A 17,750-nucleotide genomic window follows, 5' to 3' on the forward strand; every position below is an offset into this window, starting at 1 on the left:
GCAGGGAAAGTGTAGTTTAATGAGCACTTAGAGGCTTAGGGGACATGGAAAGTGGATTAATAAAGATGCAAATTAGAAGTCGCCTGGGAGCTGATCACAGCAGTATTTCAGTTAAAGCCAAGATACCTCCAGGTCGCATAATGGCTCAGAAGTTATCCCAAGTACAACTAAGGACTCTCAAGACTCAACTTACATCCACAGCAGACATCCAGGATCCCCACTCACAAATGTCAGTTACAGCTCTCCCCAGAAAAAGTGGGTGGCTCTGAAAAGAGCCTTTGGGGTTAGCGGCAAAACCGCTCAGGAGCGCGTCTACTTGGAGCTGGTGTACTTGGTGACGGCCTTGGTGCCCTCGGACACGGCGTGCTTGGCCAGCTCCCCGGGCAGCAGCAGGCGCACGGCCGTCTGGATCTCCCGCGACGTGATGGTCGAGCGCTTGTTGTAGTGCGCCAGGCGCGACGCCTCGCCCGCGATGCGCTCGAAGATGTCGTTGACGAACGAGTTCATGATGCCCATGGCCTTGGACGAGATGCCCGTGTCGGGGTGCACCTGCTTCAGCACCTTGTACACGTACACCGAGTAGCTCTCCTTGCGGCTGCGCTTGCGCTTCTTGCCGTCCTTCTTCTGCGCCTTGGTCACCGCCTTCTTGGAGCCCTTCTTCGGGGCGGGCGCAGACTTGGACGGTTCAGGCATGGCTTCTCCTACGACCTGTAGAATTACTGATCACACTTCCCACCACAGTCAGTATGAGCACTGCAGAGCCCATTCGTCTTTATATGCTCCTCAATGTAAATGAACGATGAAGGCTTCTCCCTTCTGATTGGATGGTCAGGACATCGTCACATTTCTCTTTCCTATTGGACAGACAATATTCCAACCAATCAGTGCAGTCATTGCCGCATTCCTACACTATCTATAAAAGAGTTTCTTCAAACTACAAGATACAGTTCAACTATTTGTCCAGTTTTTCCTGTCCTACAGGACTTGGCTGGGACTTGACTGCTATGTCGGGACGCGGTAAGCAGGGCGGCAAGGCGCGCGCCAAGGCCAAGACGCGCTCGTCGCGGGCCGGGCTGCAGTTCCCCGTGGGCCGCGTGCACCGCCTGCTCCGCAAGGGCAACTACGCCGAGCGCGTGGGCGCCGGCGCGCCCGTGTACCTGGCGGCCGTGCTGGAGTACCTGACGGCCGAGATCCTGGAGCTGGCGGGCAACGCGGCGCGCGACAACAAGAAGACGCGCATCATCCCGCGCCACCTGCAGCTGGCCATCCGCAACGACGAGGAGCTCAACAAGCTGCTGGGCAAGGTGACGATCGCGCAGGGAGGCGTGCTGCCCAACATCCAGGCCGTGCTGCTGCCCAAGAAGACCGAGAGCCACCACAAGGCCAAGGGCAAGTAGACGCCTGCTTGTGTTTGCAGCAGCTCGGACGAGCCGAGTCCAAATCAAAGGCTCTTTTCAGAGCCACCCACGTTTTCACTGAAAGGGCTGCATGTCCTCATTTAAGCCTCCGGTTGGAAACTGTCTTTACCCAAGTTGGCCGCTAGGTGTCAGCACTTCCACACTCCTTAACGCGAAACCGACCCTCCATTTGAAAGTTACAACAAACAGTTACCATCCGCCAAGTGAAGCGGTTACAGAGATACTTTGTTTCCCAGGTAATTAGGGCAATCAGTGCAGCTGGCCTCAGGGTTAATGGGGGAAAAAGTGGAGAACAATGCTTGGTCAAAGGTAAACATTTAGATGTGAATCAAGTAAGTGCCCCACAAAGAGATGAAACCACCCTCCAGGTTGTGCGGTGTTGAGGATGTCTTTTATATCTTAAGTGGACTCATCGCCTGCAGTCCGCCCGCCTTCCACCCTGCGGGGCCCTCATCTCTGGTGAGCAGGAACGCATCACTGCTTGTCCACGGTGGTGTCTTTCAGGCCGAGATAATAGGCTTCAGCAGGGCTTAAAAAATGCACAGTAATTCTGTGCATTTTAACCCCATTTCACAGAAAGCCAGTGAAACTGAAACCCAGTGAGAAGGCTTTACCATGAAGACGCTGTACTGAGAGAAAAGTTAATGTTCATGTAGTTACAATAGCAAATGAAATTGGTGTAAATGGTCTTGGTGCGCTTCGAAAAAGTCTACAAAAACTTTTTAAAATTCTCCATAAGTTTAAATAGAGAAATGAAGTAATTGACTTGAAATTGGCCTTCCCAAACAGGAAGCTATAAATACTGTTGTCCAATCACATCTTGCGCGCGCCTTTTCAAAATGAAAGCCAGTTTCGGGTGTTAAACTTTTTATTCAGAAATCAAGACATATCGCTGTAATACTTTATGTTTAATTCTGCCGAGAAACGGCCCGAAGCCGGTAGGGGCGAGAGCGGGTTGAACCAGCAGCGGCTGGCGGGGCGGGTGGGAGGAAGAAGCCGATTTCCGGCTGCAGGCCCGGGGATCACGTGGCCGGGAAGCGCCCCGCGAGCCGTGGGGGACAGACGCCGGGGCCAATGGGAGCGGGGCTGGCGCTATATATACGGCCGGAGGGGCGGCCTCCCGGCCCCATCGGCCCGGCGCTCTCGGGAGGTCGCGATGGCTCGGACCAAGCAGACGGCGCGCAAGTCCACGGGCGGGAAGGCCCCGCGCAAGCAGCTGGCCACCAAGGCGGCCCGCAAGAGCGCGCCGGCCACGGGCGGCGTCAAGAAGCCGCACCGCTACCGGCCCGGCACGGTGGCGCTGCGCGAGATCCGCCGCTACCAGAAGTCCACGGAGCTGCTGATCCGCAAGCTGCCCTTCCAGCGCCTGGTGCGCGAGATCGCGCAGGACTTCAAGACCGACCTGCGCTTCCAGAGCTCGGCCGTCATGGCGCTGCAGGAGGCGTGCGAGGCGTACCTGGTGGGGCTGTTCGAGGACACCAACCTGTGCGCCATCCACGCCAAGCGCGTCACCATCATGCCCAAGGACATCCAGCTGGCGCGCCGCATCCGCGGCGAGCGGGCGTAGGCTTCCCCGCTCACAGCTTGAAACCCAAAGGCTCTTTTCAGAGCCACCTACAGCGTCATTGGGAAGAGCTGTGTGCAGAGGCCTGTCATCTACCCCAGACCAGCGTCAGGGCGCAGGCGCAGTGGCCCTGTGGTTGCCCGGCGCCCTCCACCCTCCACCGCGCGCCTCCCAAGCCCAGCCCCATCTTTCTCTGGGGGCAGCGGGTGCATGGCCCTTTCCCCAGAGGCACTGCTGCATCGTCACCAGTCGGGCTTTATGGCCAGTCTCATCCCCGCCATGTTCCCTGTGCTGTCCGTGGTCCAGCTTGGGCAGACCCTGACCGCACCAATTAATGGCCTGGACTGGACGCCTCCAATCCGCATGCAGCAAGTCAGCTCACTGCATCAGAAAACCTGAAACTCACTGCAGATTCCGTCTGCACCCTCACTGAGAAGCATGCCATTGTCGCTAAGGCAGGACTCGGGCCTTGCACAGATCAAAGTACACCACCCCGTTTGCTGGACTTCCTCCAGGTCCATTGCGACAACAGCTGTCCACTCTTCGCCACCAAAGGCCGAGTCCTGAGACGCCCTGGGCACTGCAGGGTCTCTGGGTTCGGCCGGATCCGGCCTGTGCCAGTGACGGGTTCTCCCAGCCCGGGGACTGGTGAGCACTGGAGACGCCTCCGACTAATGAGCTCTGCTAGGAAGGGAAACCCAGGTCCCAGCACCGCCGGCGCTTCCCAGCCGCTCATTCGACCGAGGACTGTGCTGCAGCGAATCCTCAGCCACAGAAGCCAGAAGTCAGGTGCAGAAACTCCTGGGAAGGCTCAGTGCGGTGTTTTTGAACCTTGAAGCAAACTTGTCAGAGACAGTAGCAGCACTATGTGATTTTTACGTGACAACTGAAATGGTCTTCTGGCTTCCAGTCCTCATAACACCTTTGTATCTTTACAAAAAATGTCATGTTGAGTGTGTTGTAGCTGCCAGCCCCCGAATGACACATGGACCACTGGAACTCAGTGAGTTAAAGGAAACACTTTATTCAGCCAGCTGGGTCTGCCAGGGGTACACAGACCCCAAACGAAGCAGCCCAGAAATGTAGAGGTACAGGGTTTTTAATCCCAAAATCTCATTCTTCATTCTGTCTATACACAAAGGGCTATCTTTCTTCTATTCACTACCTGTCAACTCACAGGTCAGGTGCGTCAGCGGGGGTACAGAAGCAGAAAGCTTGTTTAGGATGTTATGTTCCTATAATCAAAGGCCTAGGTGCCCATAGCAATAGTCAAACAGTAATGTCCAGTAAGAGTCCATTTTTCAGCCACCACGGGTGGAAAGCAGGAATTACAAATAAAACAATACAAAAATGGAGGTGGAGTGGGCGATGAAAACTAACAAAGAAACAGTCAAAAACATGTGCTTGGAAGTGCTTAACAGATTAATTGGAATCGTATGATGATGTTCCTTTTCTTCTCTTTCTCCACCGCCCAAAAAACGACGTCCAGGCCCGATTTCTTCGTTTTTGTTAGAAGCGCCCTTGCATCCCCCCGTTCATGCAAAAACTCCCACTTCCTATGACCTCTCAGAGGCCCTGCTCGTTGCTCAATGCACAGCGGCCAGATTCATGAACCGCTTCATGAAGACACTTAGAAATTCGCGGATACTCAGGTCAGGTTTGTTTGTTTGTTTTCCTAAACAATGGAAGTCATGTCTTAATTTGAACATTCTAGTCTATTCTAAGGACATCATTTCTATCTTCATGCCCTGTGTACTAGCTCAGCAATAATTTTTAAAATAATGTGAAAGTCCTGGAATGATCACATGTTTATTTCTGGCACTCGCATGAAATCCCTTTGCCTAGCATTAGAGTTTATGGCAGCTTTGCTTGAATTTCATACACCAACCCCAGGAAAGGACAGTCACCTCTCCCCACTGTGCCCTACACGACAGGGAATTAACCCCTGGAAGTGAACATTCTGCCCCTCTGCCATCCTTCATGATTTAAGTGTGTATGCTGGATTTAAATTAAAGCACACTGTCCATACTGGCGCTATCTTGGAAATGTTTTGAAATCTTCTCTGTGCCTTGTCCTGTCTGTATTGTAGACATTTAATTTTTAAAGACACAAGATCTGGGCGATGGGAATTAATGTCAACAAACTAGGTGCTCTCATTTTGCTGACAATAACTCAATCATCAACAAGTATTTCTCCCTTTTACAGATGAAGCCACTGACACTCCAATAAACAACTCAATTGCAGCCCGAGAGCAGCTGCTCAGATTCTAGATCCTAAACCTGGTCGGGTTGATTGATTATATATTTGCCAATTCCTGTTTCTTGGGATCTGGGCGTCTTCAACCCCACTGTGGGAATAATCCAAAAATATACATGGGATGGATAAACTTCTGATTAGAATTTCTCATTTTCTAAATACCAAAAAGTCTTTGTACACCGCGTTTCCTTGAGGCCCAAGAACTCAGGGGCGGGGACTCGGGCGGTTTTCCGCGTTTTCCGGTCTTTCAGTTTCAAACGAGGTCCGCCCCATTGCTACTTAAGAGGCTGCAGCGGCCTGCACGGTTACACATCCCAGAGACCCATCTTTCGCCATGTCTGGCCGCGGCAAAGGCGGGAAGGGGCTCGGCAAGGGCGGCGCCAAGCGCCACCGCAAGGTGCTGCGCGACAACATCCAGGGCATCACCAAGCCCGCCATCCGGCGCCTGGCGCGGCGCGGCGGCGTCAAGCGCATCTCCGGGCTCATCTACGAGGAGACCCGCGGGGTGCTCAAGGTCTTCCTGGAGAACGTGATCCGGGACGCCGTCACCTACACGGAGCACGCCAAGCGCAAGACGGTCACGGCCATGGACGTGGTGTACGCGCTCAAGCGCCAGGGCCGCACGCTCTACGGCTTCGGGGGCTGAGCGTCCCCCGCGCCCCGCCGGCCGCCCCGGCGCGCCCCAAAGGCCCTTCTCAGGGCCAGCCACCCGCCACGCGAAGGGCTGTGAGCTCGCGACGCCCGGCCCCGCGACTCGGCGGTCCGCCGCGGTGCCATTTCTCTGCTAGGTCTGGCCACCTTGGCTTCGGGCCGTTGTCTGGCCGGCGGTCACCGCCGGAGACGGCGGGTCAAACGTGCTCCGGGGACGCGGGGGGGGGGGGTCCTCACGCGATCGGATGCCGCTGCTCGAGACCCGCCCGGGGCGAGTGGCCCTCGGGACGGCAAGTTTTCCAGCCTGAACGGTACCGAGCGGAGTCATTGGCGTCCTCGGCCCAACTGCGGGGAAACGCGCCTCCCCGGTGGCGCCCGGGCGCCCAGCTCCGCGCGGCCTGTAGAGGGCGCCCCGGCCTGCTCGCCGGCCCCCTCCTGCGGGAAGGGCGACGGATGCCGGACGCACAGAGCTCAGGGGCGGGGGACACGTTTAAATGTTTACGCCTTACCCAGGCGGGGACTCTGGCCGACAGGTCATCGACCGTCCTACCGTTTTATTTCCAAACGTTTGATAATTTAACTTACACAGCACTTCACGTGTTCAACCTATGACCTCCAACCTGGGACGCTGACTGCAAACTAACCTCTATTTACCCTCCAGGCACAAGTGGCCTTCCCCCGGGCTCACCCTCCCACCTGCGCCCTAACTCTCCCCTACCTGAGGACTTGCATCTGTCACTTAACACCCAGAGTGAACACTCACCCTGTCACCAGGAACAGCTCCCTTCTCTCCACCTGCCACATCTTAGGACAGTTAAAAGAGGCCCCTGCATGCTCAACATCTTATTTGATTGGACAGTAAATTAGCTGTCCTACAGGAGCCGTCATGATATCCCACTTAAAGTTTTAATCCTTAATCCTTTCCGCTGGCTCTTTCCACGTGTAAATACCTCGTGGTTCCTCTCCACTTAATCAGCATTCCTGTTAATGACTAGATCCTTCCCGTTGTACTAAATCTCCAAGGCCTGAGAATTTGATCTCTGCTACATCTCACCGTTTCCTGATCCTACCCTCTCAATGTCGTCAGGGGTTCGCGGCACCTTCCTGACCCACATCCTGTGTTCTCTCTGGTTCCTCTCAGCTTTTTGGGGTCCCATGACTCTTCCTGGTTCTCAATGAACTACGGCTAGAGCTCTCTTCTCACATCTTCCTCGAGCACCAGCTCTTCGAGAGCGTCTGTGAAGTGGTGAGGTGTCCTCCACGCACCCGGGGTGTGGCAGAACAATCACTCCGTCCCACCGCGATCAGATCTGACTGACTCGTGGGTGTCATTATGTCCCCATGAGGAAGCCTGTATCATGTAAGAGTTATATCTAATACGGTCGCATGCTGTTCTGTTAATTTGTCTTGTTGGGGCAGAAGAAATTTCTCTTCTTCCCTTCTGGGTTTGTTTGGCTTGTCTACTAATTAAATTTACACAAGACAGATTAATAGAAGAAAAATGAATTTAACTTTGTACATCCAAGAACACCTTAAAAATATGAGAGCCAAAGGCAGGCAGGCACTTCGGCTAGGGAATGGGATGGGGCCTGGGGCTCCAAAGAGGAGCTCAGTCCGCAGGAAGATGAGAAGAGCAGGTATTAGGTAATCAGGTGTCTGCCCTGCCCTGCAGGTAGGTCATTCAGATCAATGTTATCTCTGCTTACAGATCTCTTTCTAGGCCAGACCCTCTATCTAAATCATTTTAGCAGTTAAGGAAGGGGTAAAAGTGTTTTTTATAGGCTGCCTCCTGATTGCCTTCAGCTCAAAATAATTCACATGCCAAAGTGGCACATTTGGGGGTGGCCTATTCTGCCCCCCTTCAGTCGTATGTCCATGTGATTCTCAGGCCCAACCAAGAAGCTAAGAGAGGAGGTAAAATCTGACTCCTCTACAAAGACTACCTGGGCATCAAGGTACTATCTCACCACAACCTCAGGAAAGTAGCAGGAAAGCAATGTTTTCTGTCAGCCGGGCACTTCTCAGAAAAGAGGCATCACATGGTCCTGGGGGGTAGGCTCCTGGCCTCACACCTCGGCCGCACTGGCGTGGGCACAGATAAATTACTTGTTTGTCTTAAATTGGTGTCGCACTAATTAATTTCAGTCTCAGGGTTGCTTTGAGCATTAGCTTAATAATGTGCAACTAACTGTACCTCAGCGCTGGCTGCTCTAAAAATTCCCCAGTAGAAGAGCAGCACAGAAGTGGGACCCTGCACACCGGACTCTCCCCCGAAGACCACACGGCATGCGATGATCCGCGTTACCTATTCCCAGGCTTTCCAACACAAAAGAAATGTTTATCGAAGGGCGTCTTGCTTGGAACATTTTCATTACAGTGGTTGGTTTAATGTGTTTCTGTGGACCGAGTGGGAACTGTGAGCTCGTTCCTGGAAAAGAGTGGGCAGCCATTAGAAGGGCCTTTGATGGAGAAAACGTTAGGTGATGAAAATGGGCGAATCCGCCTCCAAGGCCGTGGAGGATGCGGCCCTTGGTGAAGGCAAAGAACAGGATACCCTGGAAGGCTCACTGAGTCGCTGACCCTGGCAATGCAGTGTAGGAAGTTTTCCTCTTTTTGAAAATAAGAAATTCTAATCAGGACTGTCACACATGTACAGAAAAAAATATCACCTCCTTTGTGCGTGTTAGGGATCTATCTATCCTGCGGATCCTTTGGATCATTCCCACGCTGGAATTGAACAAGCCCAAATCCCAAAAAACAAGAATTGGCAAACATATAGTCAAGCTACCCAACCAGGCCTAGGGCTTGCAATCTGTGAGTGGCAGCTCTCAAACTTGACGGGGACGTTTGTCCATCTGAGTGTTAGTGGCCTTGTCCATAAAAACAGTGAATACTTGTTGATGATTGAGTTATTGTCAGCAAAATGAGGGCACCTAGTTTGTTGACATAAATTCCTATCCCCCAGGTCTTGTGTGTTTAAAAAGTAAATGTTTATGATACAGACAGGACTAAAGCATGTGAAAGACTTCAAAAGATTTCCAACATAACACCAGTATGGACGGTGTGCTTTAATTTAAATCCAGCATACACTCTTAAACCATGAAGGATGGCAGAGGGGCAGAATGTTCACTGCCAGGGGTTAATGCCCTGTCGTGTAGGGCACAGTGCGGAGAGGTGAGTGCCCTTTCCTGGGGTTGGTGCATGAAATTCAAGCAAAGCTGCTGTAAACTCTAATGCTAGGCAAAGGGATTTCATGCGAGTGCCAGAAATAAACGTGTGATCATTCCGGGACTTTCACATTATATTACAAACTATGGCTGAGCTAGTACACAGGGCGTAAAGATATAAATGTTCAAATTAAGAGATAATTCATATTAAAAAAAAAAACTAACCCAAGTAGACTCAGAGATCTCATTGTCTTTTTTTTATTAAGTGATCCATGAATCAACAAGAAGGGCCTCGGAGGGGCTGTAGGAAATGGAAAGTTTCCATGGGAACTCGGGCGGGGCGAGGGAGCTATTAACAAAAGAACAGAAAGGATTATTCTTAGGCCTGGATGTCTTTGCTTCGGGGCAAAAGAATGGGAAGGGTTTTATCATGCAGATCGCCTCTTTCTACAGGGGCCTAGAGGGCCCATGTGACAAATTACTGCTGTCCGATCAGAAAACTCCAGACTTGCTGATTAAGAATATGTTTCTGGAAGAGGCTGAAAATGCAATTAGATTAGGGATAAGTCTCAGTTTAGTATCCCATGCTGTTAGCACAAGCGACGTCATTTGGAGCCTTTTTCCCCCCTCCTTAACATGCACTTTTAAGATGTGCCAGTCACCACCTGAACACCACCGATTAATGTAGCAAAGGACCTCATCAGAAAATCTGATTACAAATATCCAATTTCAAAATTCAATTTACTTTTGAAATATAATCAACAATATCTCCAAAATAATGTACCAACATAAATGAACCAAATAATATCTAGGTGGGTATATCACCACTAGAACAGCCAGAAAAAAAAGCAAAAACAAACAAACACAAATAAACAAACAAAAAAACCCTGCTCCTTTAAAAATACCATCATTTTCTTGAGCAAGCCATAGACTCCAAACCAAGTCCTATGGCCCTCACTAACATGTGATCCATCTCTGGCTTGTCATTTGGAGAATGCTACATAAATGGAATACTACAATATGTAACCTTTGAGACTGGCCTTTTTTTTCCCCACTAAGTATTATCCCCTTGAGCCAAGTTATTACATGTATCAATAGCCTTCCTTTTGTATTGCTGAGTTTGTGACCACTTGTCAGGGGGAAGGGATACATTGGTGCCACTTTGTGTCTATTCCAAATAAAGCTGTTAAGAACTTCCAAGTAAAAGGGTTCTTTGATTCTGTCCCCCAACCCCCATATTTGTTTTTTATTTGTAATTCCTGCCTTCCACTCAACATGACATTTTTTGGTAAAGATACAAAGGTGTTTTGAGGACTGGGAGCCGGAGGATCGGGAAATCGTTTCAGTTGTCATGTAGAAATCACATAGTGCTGCTACTGTCTCTGACAAGTTTGCTTCAAGGTTCAAAAACACCGCACTGAGCCTTCCCAGGAGTTTCTGCACCTGACTTCTGGCTTCTGTGGCTGAGGATTCGCTGCAGCACAGTCTGCAGTCGAATGAGTGGCTGGGAAGCGCGGGCGGTGCTGGGACCTGGGTTTCCCTTCCTAGCAGAGCTCATTAGTCGGAGGCGTCTCCAGTGCTCACCAGTCCCCGGGCTGGGAGAACCTGTCACTGGCACAGGCCGGATCCGGCCGAACCCAGAGACCCTGCAGTGCCCAGGGCGTCTCAGGACTCGACCTTTGGTGGCGAAGAGTGGACAGCTGTTGTCGCAATGGACCTGGAGGAAGTCCAGCAAACGGGGTGGTGTACTTCGATCTGTGCAAGGCCCAAGTCCTGCCTTAGCGACAATGGCATGCTTCTCAGTGAGGGTGCAGACGGAATCTGCAGTGAGTTTCAGGTTTTCTGATGCAGTGAGCTGACTTGCTGCATGCGGATTGGAGGCGTCCAGTCCAGGCCATTAATTGGTGCGGTCAGGCTCTGCCCAAGCTGGACCACGGACAGCACAGGGAACACGGCGGGGATGAGACTGGCCATAAAGCCCGACTGGTGACGATGCAGCAGTGCCTCTGGGGAAGGGGCCATGCACCCGCTGCCCCCAGGGAGGGATGGGGCTGGGCTTAGGGGGCGCGCGGTGGAGGGTGGAGAGCGCCGGGCAACCACAGGGCCACTGCGCCTCCGCCCTGACACTGGTCTGGGGTAGATGACAGGCCTCTGCACACAGCTCTTCCCAATGACGCTGTAGGTGGCTCTGAAAAGAGCCTTTGGGTTTCAAGCTGTGAGCGGGGAAGCCTACGCCCTCTCGCCGCGGATGCGGCGCGCCAGCTGGATGTCCTTGGGCATGATGGTGACGCGCTTGGCGTGGATGGCGCACAGGTTGGTGTCCTCGAACAGCCCCACCAGGTACGCCTCGCACGCCTCCTGCAGCGCCATGACGGCCGAGCTCTGGAAGCGCAGGTCGGTCTTGAAGTCCTGCGCGATCTCGCGCACCAGGCGCTGGAAGGGCAGCTTGCGGATCAGCAGCTCCGTGGACTTCTGGTAGCGGCGGATCTCGCGCAGCGCCACCGTGCCGGGCCGGTAGCGGTGCGGCTTCTTGACGCCGCCCGTGGCCGGCGCGCTCTTGCGGGCCGCCTTGGTGGCCAGCTGCTTGCGCGGGGCCTTCCCGCCCGTGGACTTGCGCGCCGTCTGCTTAGTCCGGGCCATGACAATGAGGAATTGAGGCAAATATGTCCCCCAGAAGCACTGCTGATATTTATAGAAGGATCGGTGTAGCGATTGGATGAGACGAATGTTTAAGTATGACGCTCCAGTCTCTGATTGGTGAGTCTTCAAACTTTCCAACAACCAGTTTCATTGATTACTACGTTCTGTGCTCAGCTCTTCAATTTTTTGTTGTTGTTGTTCCCGTCTTAACCCATCCGATTTCTGAACCTCAGTGCAATACCTTGAGCGTTCTCTTTTCATAGAACTTGAGGTACTAGGGCTCTGCGATTCTGTGCGTCTTCTTAGTTCTTGGGAGAAAATGGAGGAAATATCGACTCCGCCCCCAAAGTACGTACTCTTCTCATTACTTGCTCAACCCGATATCGGGTGAGGTTTTGAAACCATTTATGAACACGAGATCCTGTTGTGTTGCTTAAATTGACTGAGGAACTGTTTTGAAATCTGAAAGACATTGTCTCAAGCAGAGTCAAGCACTAACGTTTACAGAAATAATTTCTGTAATCAGGTGCCTTTTTGTTAAACGTCTATCCTCTGTGTTTTACACTTGGAGGTTTCTAAAACTATTACGTTTTATAAAGCCTAGAGTACATTTCTCTGGATGCAAAAATCTGATCGTCAGTTTTTCCAGCACCGCAGTTGGGTGCACAGCGCGCTAGCCTAATAACTGGATTCTGGGGCGCAAGGAGAGCAATTTACTATTGCCAAGAGTTCATCTTACAGACATTAAACGTTTTCCAAGCTAGAAAACTTCGAAAGTGATTCTTTTGTAGTAAGAGGAGATAGAACAGATTCAACGTTTTGATTGGCTGTGGCCTATACCACGTAGCCAATAAGAAATCAGATCTAGCATCCTTCATTTGCATATTTAAAGGCTCTTTAGCCCAAAGGACACATAGGAGACAGAAACCTAAATAAGCAACTTATAAATAAATACAGGGTTTGTATCTTGAGGACTGCATTTTGTTAACACCCTATTACCATAAAAGAAGATTTGCCTACCACTTTCCAAAAGTATTTACTTAGGAAAACTTCTAGTCTTGGAAAATCCTATCATTGTTATTACTGTTGAGTCTCCTTTAAATTAAGTCTAAGAAATTATGTGATGCATTTTGAAAACAGGCCCAAGAAAATGGGAGCTAGGGAAAAGTACCAGAAAATTGGGGTCACATGTGTCTGAGACAGTGACATTAAAGGCCGCCGCTTCGTAACTAGTTGATACGTTGCTGTGGAAACCGGGAGCCCAGCTTCGTAGGCCAGCGCGGACTTGTTTGAGAACCTCGGCCACGCGCGCGAGAACCAGAGGTCGCAGCTTGGTTCCCCCTCAGCCAGGGTGAGCGGAAGCATTTTATTCTCTCGTCAGCGGTGTTAATGCTTCTACGACCCCAAAGTAGTTAAGGTCACCCCAAATGCCCCCTCTCACTTTGATAGTGAAGGCAACCCGCGCCCCGCACCATGTCCTTGGGGAACCGTGTCGTCACGCGCAGCTGCCGTATGCCTCTGGGATGCTGTAGGTCTTCAGCTTTGTAAACCTGCTGAATCCATCACAGGTTATAAGCGCCAGCGGCTGTTTGGTGCACGTTGCAAGGATGAAAAGGCAGCAGAAATTCGCAAAGTGCAGAAATAAGTGAGAACTACAATCATATGTTGTTTTCCACTTGTGCAGCTTGATTCTTAACTATGGTGTTAGCGAGTTCTGGTGTTTTCTACGATTCTCCTTTGACCAAAGTCCTAGGACGCGTCGTTGTTCAGCGTCGCGGGGAAACCAAAGGGACAGATGAGAACCGGTCGCACATCGTAGCCGGGGCCTACACCCTCGCGCCTTCCTCTCCTCAGCCGCTCGAGACGGTCCCTACACTTACTCCAGACCAGAAAGGAACATCCCTGACACCGCTTCCTCTAGGGGAAGTTCAGGGTGAAGGTTCCCAGACTCTGCTTCATTTCCAAGCGACCCCGCCCCCCACCCCCAACCTCCGAGGCAAAAAGGCCCGTTATTTCCAGAGGCGTGGCGCCCGTGCCGGGGGCGGGGCGAGCCCGGCGCTCCCGGCGCGGGACCGCGTCGCCGTGCAGGAGGCGGCGGAGGCGGCGGGCCTGGCGCCTCTCCGGGCCGCGCGCGAGCGTCGCGCCGGGCGGCAGGGGGCGCCGGCCGCGGCGCGCACCAATCACAGCCCGGCCGCGCACTATAAATTCGCGGCGCGCGGGGCGGTGGCGTCTTTCTGCCCGCGCCCTCCGTGCCGCTGTCGTCCTCCGTGTCCGCGCTCACGATGTCCGAGACCGCGCCGCCCGTGCCGCCCGCCTCCGCGGCCCCCGAGAAGCCGGCAGCCGCCAAGAAAGCGAAGAAGCCGGCAAAAGCCGCCAAGAAGAAGCCCGCGAGCCCCTCGGTGTCCGAGCTGCTCGTGCAGGCCGTGGCCGCCTCCAAGGAGCGCAGCGGCGTGTCGCTGGCCGCGCTCAAGAAGGCGCTGGCAGCCGCCGGCTACGACGTGGAGAAGAACAACAGCCGCATCAAGCTGGGCCTCAAGAGCCTGGTGAGCAAGGGCACCCTGGTGCAGACCAAGGGCACCGGCGCCTCGGGCTCCTTCAAGCTCAACAAGAAGGCGGCCCCCGGCGAGGCCAAGGCCACCGCGAAGGCGGCGGCGAAACCCAGGGCAACGGGTCCTTCTAAGAAACCCAAGAAGGCCGCGGGCGCTGCTAAGAAAGCCATCAAGAGCCCGAAGAAGGTCAAGAAGCCCGCAGTGGGCAAGAAACCTTCTAAGAGCTTCAAGAAGCCCAAGCCCGTGAAGTCCAAGAAAGTAGCCAAGAGCCCGGCCAAAGCCAAGTCCGTGAAGCCTAAAGTGGCCAAAGCCAAGGTGACCAAGCCAAAGACTGCTGCCAAGCCGAAGAAGGCAGCGCCCAAGAAGAAATAAAAGTCCCCATTAGAGCCCTCGCTGTCCCAATGACCCAACGGCTCTTTTAAGAGCCACCAACATACTTCCCAGGAAGGGTTGTGCACACACCTGGACGCTTGAGGTGACACCAGCCCCCACCAAGTGCACTGTTCTTCAGCAAGGCAGGGCACTTATTGTGAAAGTCGCTGCAGGTCACAGGCTGGTGAAGGAAGGTGGTTTGAAGTACAAGGTGAGGGAGCCGCTTCCTAGTCCATTCTCCCCTTAGGATTTTTACGCTTTGGAACCCGTGGCTCCCACACCTCAAACTAGCCATCCATGGTGACCACCAATAGCTGTGGTCCCAACGCTGGCTGGGTCCCTGCAGTCCCATATCCCCCCTCATCTGCAGGTGGTAGTCTCTGGTCAAAGCGAGTCAGTATTGCTGAAACAATATTTTCCAAAACCAGGCGACCCGGAGAGGTTTGTGGTGGGTGATTGGTGAAACCCACAGCTCCATGACCCCTGTCCTTGGGCATGGTGGTGGCTCACTGGTCTGGACTGGCACAGGTTGCTGTCCACCAGGTGGGCCTCACTGGCCTGCAGCGTCATCACGCCAAGCTCTGACGACTGCGCAATGCACTCCTGCTTGCATGGAGCCCGCCCCTGGGACGCTTTGCTGCCCGTTCCCTAGTTTCCACCCACGGTCAGGACAAAGGAGCTCGCGATGCGATGGAGTTTTAGAGCTAAAGCCCCAGAGCTCTTGCGCTGTGTCTGTTCATAGAAACAACTGCTCAGATGGGGTAATATTTGAAATCCCTACTCTGCCCACTAAATTGTATTTCGTCGACCGCAGGATTTTCAACTCTGGCGGTACCACTCCGCATTAAATAGTTGGGGACATGCCGGAGCCAGCTGGCTGAGATCGAACAGCACCTGAAAGAGGGGGGTGAAGCCTAAGGGAAAAAAGAGAAGACAGAAAAGATCTTTCCGGGAGGGCATACTGTCAGAGCTGCAGCCCCGAGTTTATTTAGCATAGCCTATTTATGTGATTATTGAATACCATAATCAATCACCACGTTACCATAGCAAAGCACGCCATACATATCTATGACAATGCTTGTCAATTACATATGATCATACATAGCCCTGTTTCCAAGGTTGTAAAACATTCTGTTACCTTAAAAGGTGAGTTTACAAGGCTCACCAAGGCAACTCAACTTCTTGTTTCCTAGAATCCTTGTTTAAGCAAACTCAGTAGCCATGTTATGGCTTCTAGCTGCGTGACTTCTTCGGTGCCTCATAATGGCTCCCGACAGGGACACTTTCTCAGAACTGTCCCTTTAAGCTCTAGAGTACTTAATTCTGGGATTCAGAGTTTAAGAACGCATAGGCATCGCTTGTCAGGTCGTAACCACTTATGGGGCTGCCCCGGGGTCCACACCCAGAGCACCGGGCCCGCCCGCAGTGGTGGGGCCGGCTTCGTCCTCTGGGCCGTGCCCTTGTGTTTCCTCTAGATCTGCTGCTAACCTATCTGTTTAAGGGGGGAACCTGTCCAGGGGACAGGACCCTCTCCACATGCGGGAGCCACGGCCCCCTGTGCTGCCTCGGGACACGCCGCCGCTGCTCTGTCCTCCCGCGCTTCCGCCAGGTCCCTTCGCTCAGCGCGCCCTCCTCCGGCCCATGGTTCCCTCCCTCCCGTCTCATCCCGCCTCCTCCAGCCTGTCCAAGGCTCCCCGCTGCTCCAGTGCACTAGAGCCTTCTCCAGGATGTGTCGGGACCACTTTGGGAGGTAAAACTCAGGAGATTTGCGGCGGATTGGAGCCTTCCTAGAGGTGATAAGCTGACCTCTCTAGACGAGGAGTTAAATGGGGGACACCGCAGTGTAAGCGTGCAGGGCTCCAAGGGGCCGAACCCCAAAGGGAAGTGCTCCCCGAGCCTACGCAGAGAAGGGATCCTGGGCCGGGGCGGTTCCACGTGTCCCCGGCGTGCCCAGCACAGGGAGGCCGGGGCGGTTCCACGTGTCCCCGGCGTGCCCAGCACAGGGAGGCCGGCCACGCTGCCCTCGCTCTTGTGTTTGGTCTCATCTCTGCAGGTGGCCATTGCACAATCTTAGAACCTCGGGGTGTGCCTGTAAAGCTCCTTAAAGGGGCTGCCTCCTATACTCTGGTTCAGCAAATAAGAAAGTGACACAATACAGTGACTCACGCGAGGTGCCCAGTTCGTTAACGGCAGCTAATAAAAACAGAATAACTTTAACATGTGACATGTTTGTGAAGGTCACATTAAGTATAAGTTATAAGCACTGCTTGTCATGTTTGCATAATAACCTCTCAGTAAAACAATGTTTGCATCTTTAAGTATCTACGACACGCTTGTGAAGCGGGCTCATATAAGAAAGGCTGCCCACTCGTCCCTGATTTGTCCACTTCTATGCAAATGAGGGCTTTAAATCCTCACAGTTTGGTCCAAATAGCACCACCCTGAATGGTGAAAAGGAGTTGCTCTGGTTAAATGGTTGGTTGAAGATGTAAATGTCTAGTTTGGTGTGAGTCTAGTCAAGCCTTGGGCACATACCAAAATAGAACTGTCTTGAATTTTCAGATCGAAGGAGGGAACTGGGGCAGGTTTTCAGCCCTTTGGTTAATCTGGAGGCCTGGGGGCTCCTCAATGAAGGCGGCTGGCAGGCAGAAACACAGTGCAGGAGGCCGAGGCGCAGAGCAGCGTCTCCCTGGCATGCAGAGTTCAGGAGAGTCCCGTTTCCCAATGCCCGCTAGGCTGTTTGTCAAGTTGAGCTCAATCCGCCTCCAGGAGTCATAACGGGCACGTTCATCCTCAGGGGTGACAGAACTAAGCACTGTCCTAGGTATCGTGAACCTTGAGAAGGAATACAACTCCCTGCAAGGTATTCCTCTTACTTAACTGGGCTCAAATTCATAACCAAGACTCGAACGGCCTTTGCTGGCGGAGACCTCTGATTCACACCACGTTTCAGGAGCAAGCCCCAGGCTGACCGGGTCCTACACTGCTTCTGCCAGCTGAGCTCACTCTTATGGAGATCCTGGAATTGTAATTTGGCCAATGGGCTGAGGGCTGCCTCATCCAATTAGAGCTCTAGCCCATCTGCTTCTTAACCGACCAATCAGAGCTGCTTCATATCGACCATTCAGGGCAG

The 17,750-nt window shown here is 52.9% G+C and overlaps 6 protein-coding genes across 6 annotated transcripts; 4 read left to right on the forward strand and 2 right to left on the reverse strand.

Moving 5' to 3' along the window:
* Nucleotides 1-756, reverse strand: LOC107521532 (histone H2B type 1-N). The gene has a single exon (XM_016166313.2). It carries the CDS (start codon nucleotides 691-693, stop codon nucleotides 313-315), a length of 381 nt encoding a protein of 126 aa, XP_016021799.1. The 5' UTR covers nucleotides 694-756; the 3' UTR covers nucleotides 1-312.
* A 185-nt stretch (nucleotides 757-941) lies between these two features.
* On the forward strand, nucleotides 942-1,732 carry LOC107521531 (histone H2A type 1). The gene has a single exon (XM_016166312.2). It carries the CDS (start codon nucleotides 1,005-1,007, stop codon nucleotides 1,395-1,397), a length of 393 nt encoding a protein of 130 aa, XP_016021798.1. The 5' UTR covers nucleotides 942-1,004; the 3' UTR covers nucleotides 1,398-1,732.
* An 802-nt stretch (nucleotides 1,733-2,534) lies between these two features.
* LOC107504563 (histone H3.1) lies at nucleotides 2,535-3,007 on the forward strand. The gene has a single exon (XM_036235211.1). The coding sequence runs from the start codon at nucleotides 2,575-2,577 to the stop codon at nucleotides 2,983-2,985; it is 411 nt and encodes a 136-aa protein (XP_036091104.1). The 5' UTR covers nucleotides 2,535-2,574; the 3' UTR covers nucleotides 2,986-3,007.
* Nucleotides 3,008-5,550: 2,543 nt separating this feature from the next.
* LOC107521524 (histone H4) lies at nucleotides 5,551-5,920 on the forward strand. The gene has a single exon (XM_016166300.2). It carries the CDS (start codon nucleotides 5,573-5,575, stop codon nucleotides 5,882-5,884), a length of 312 nt encoding a protein of 103 aa, XP_016021786.2. The 5' UTR covers nucleotides 5,551-5,572; the 3' UTR covers nucleotides 5,885-5,920.
* Nucleotides 5,921-11,235: 5,315 nt separating this feature from the next.
* Nucleotides 11,236-11,711, reverse strand: LOC107521533 (histone H3.1). The gene has a single exon (XM_016166314.2). It carries the CDS (start codon nucleotides 11,694-11,696, stop codon nucleotides 11,286-11,288), a length of 411 nt encoding a protein of 136 aa, XP_016021800.1. The 5' UTR covers nucleotides 11,697-11,711; the 3' UTR covers nucleotides 11,236-11,285.
* Nucleotides 11,712-13,942: 2,231 nt separating this feature from the next.
* On the forward strand, nucleotides 13,943-14,681 carry H1-1 (H1.1 linker histone, cluster member). Its single transcript, XM_016166145.2, has one exon. It carries the CDS (start codon nucleotides 13,979-13,981, stop codon nucleotides 14,615-14,617), a length of 639 nt encoding a protein of 212 aa, XP_016021631.2. The 5' UTR covers nucleotides 13,943-13,978; the 3' UTR covers nucleotides 14,618-14,681.
* The last annotated feature ends 3,069 nt before the right edge of the window (nucleotides 14,682-17,750 follow it).

This window comes from Rousettus aegyptiacus, unplaced genomic scaffold, assembly GCF_014176215.1.
Source record: "Rousettus aegyptiacus isolate mRouAeg1 unplaced genomic scaffold, mRouAeg1.p scaffold_m13_p_17, whole genome shotgun sequence".
Classification (NCBI taxonomy): domain Eukaryota; kingdom Metazoa; phylum Chordata; class Mammalia; order Chiroptera; family Pteropodidae; genus Rousettus; species Rousettus aegyptiacus.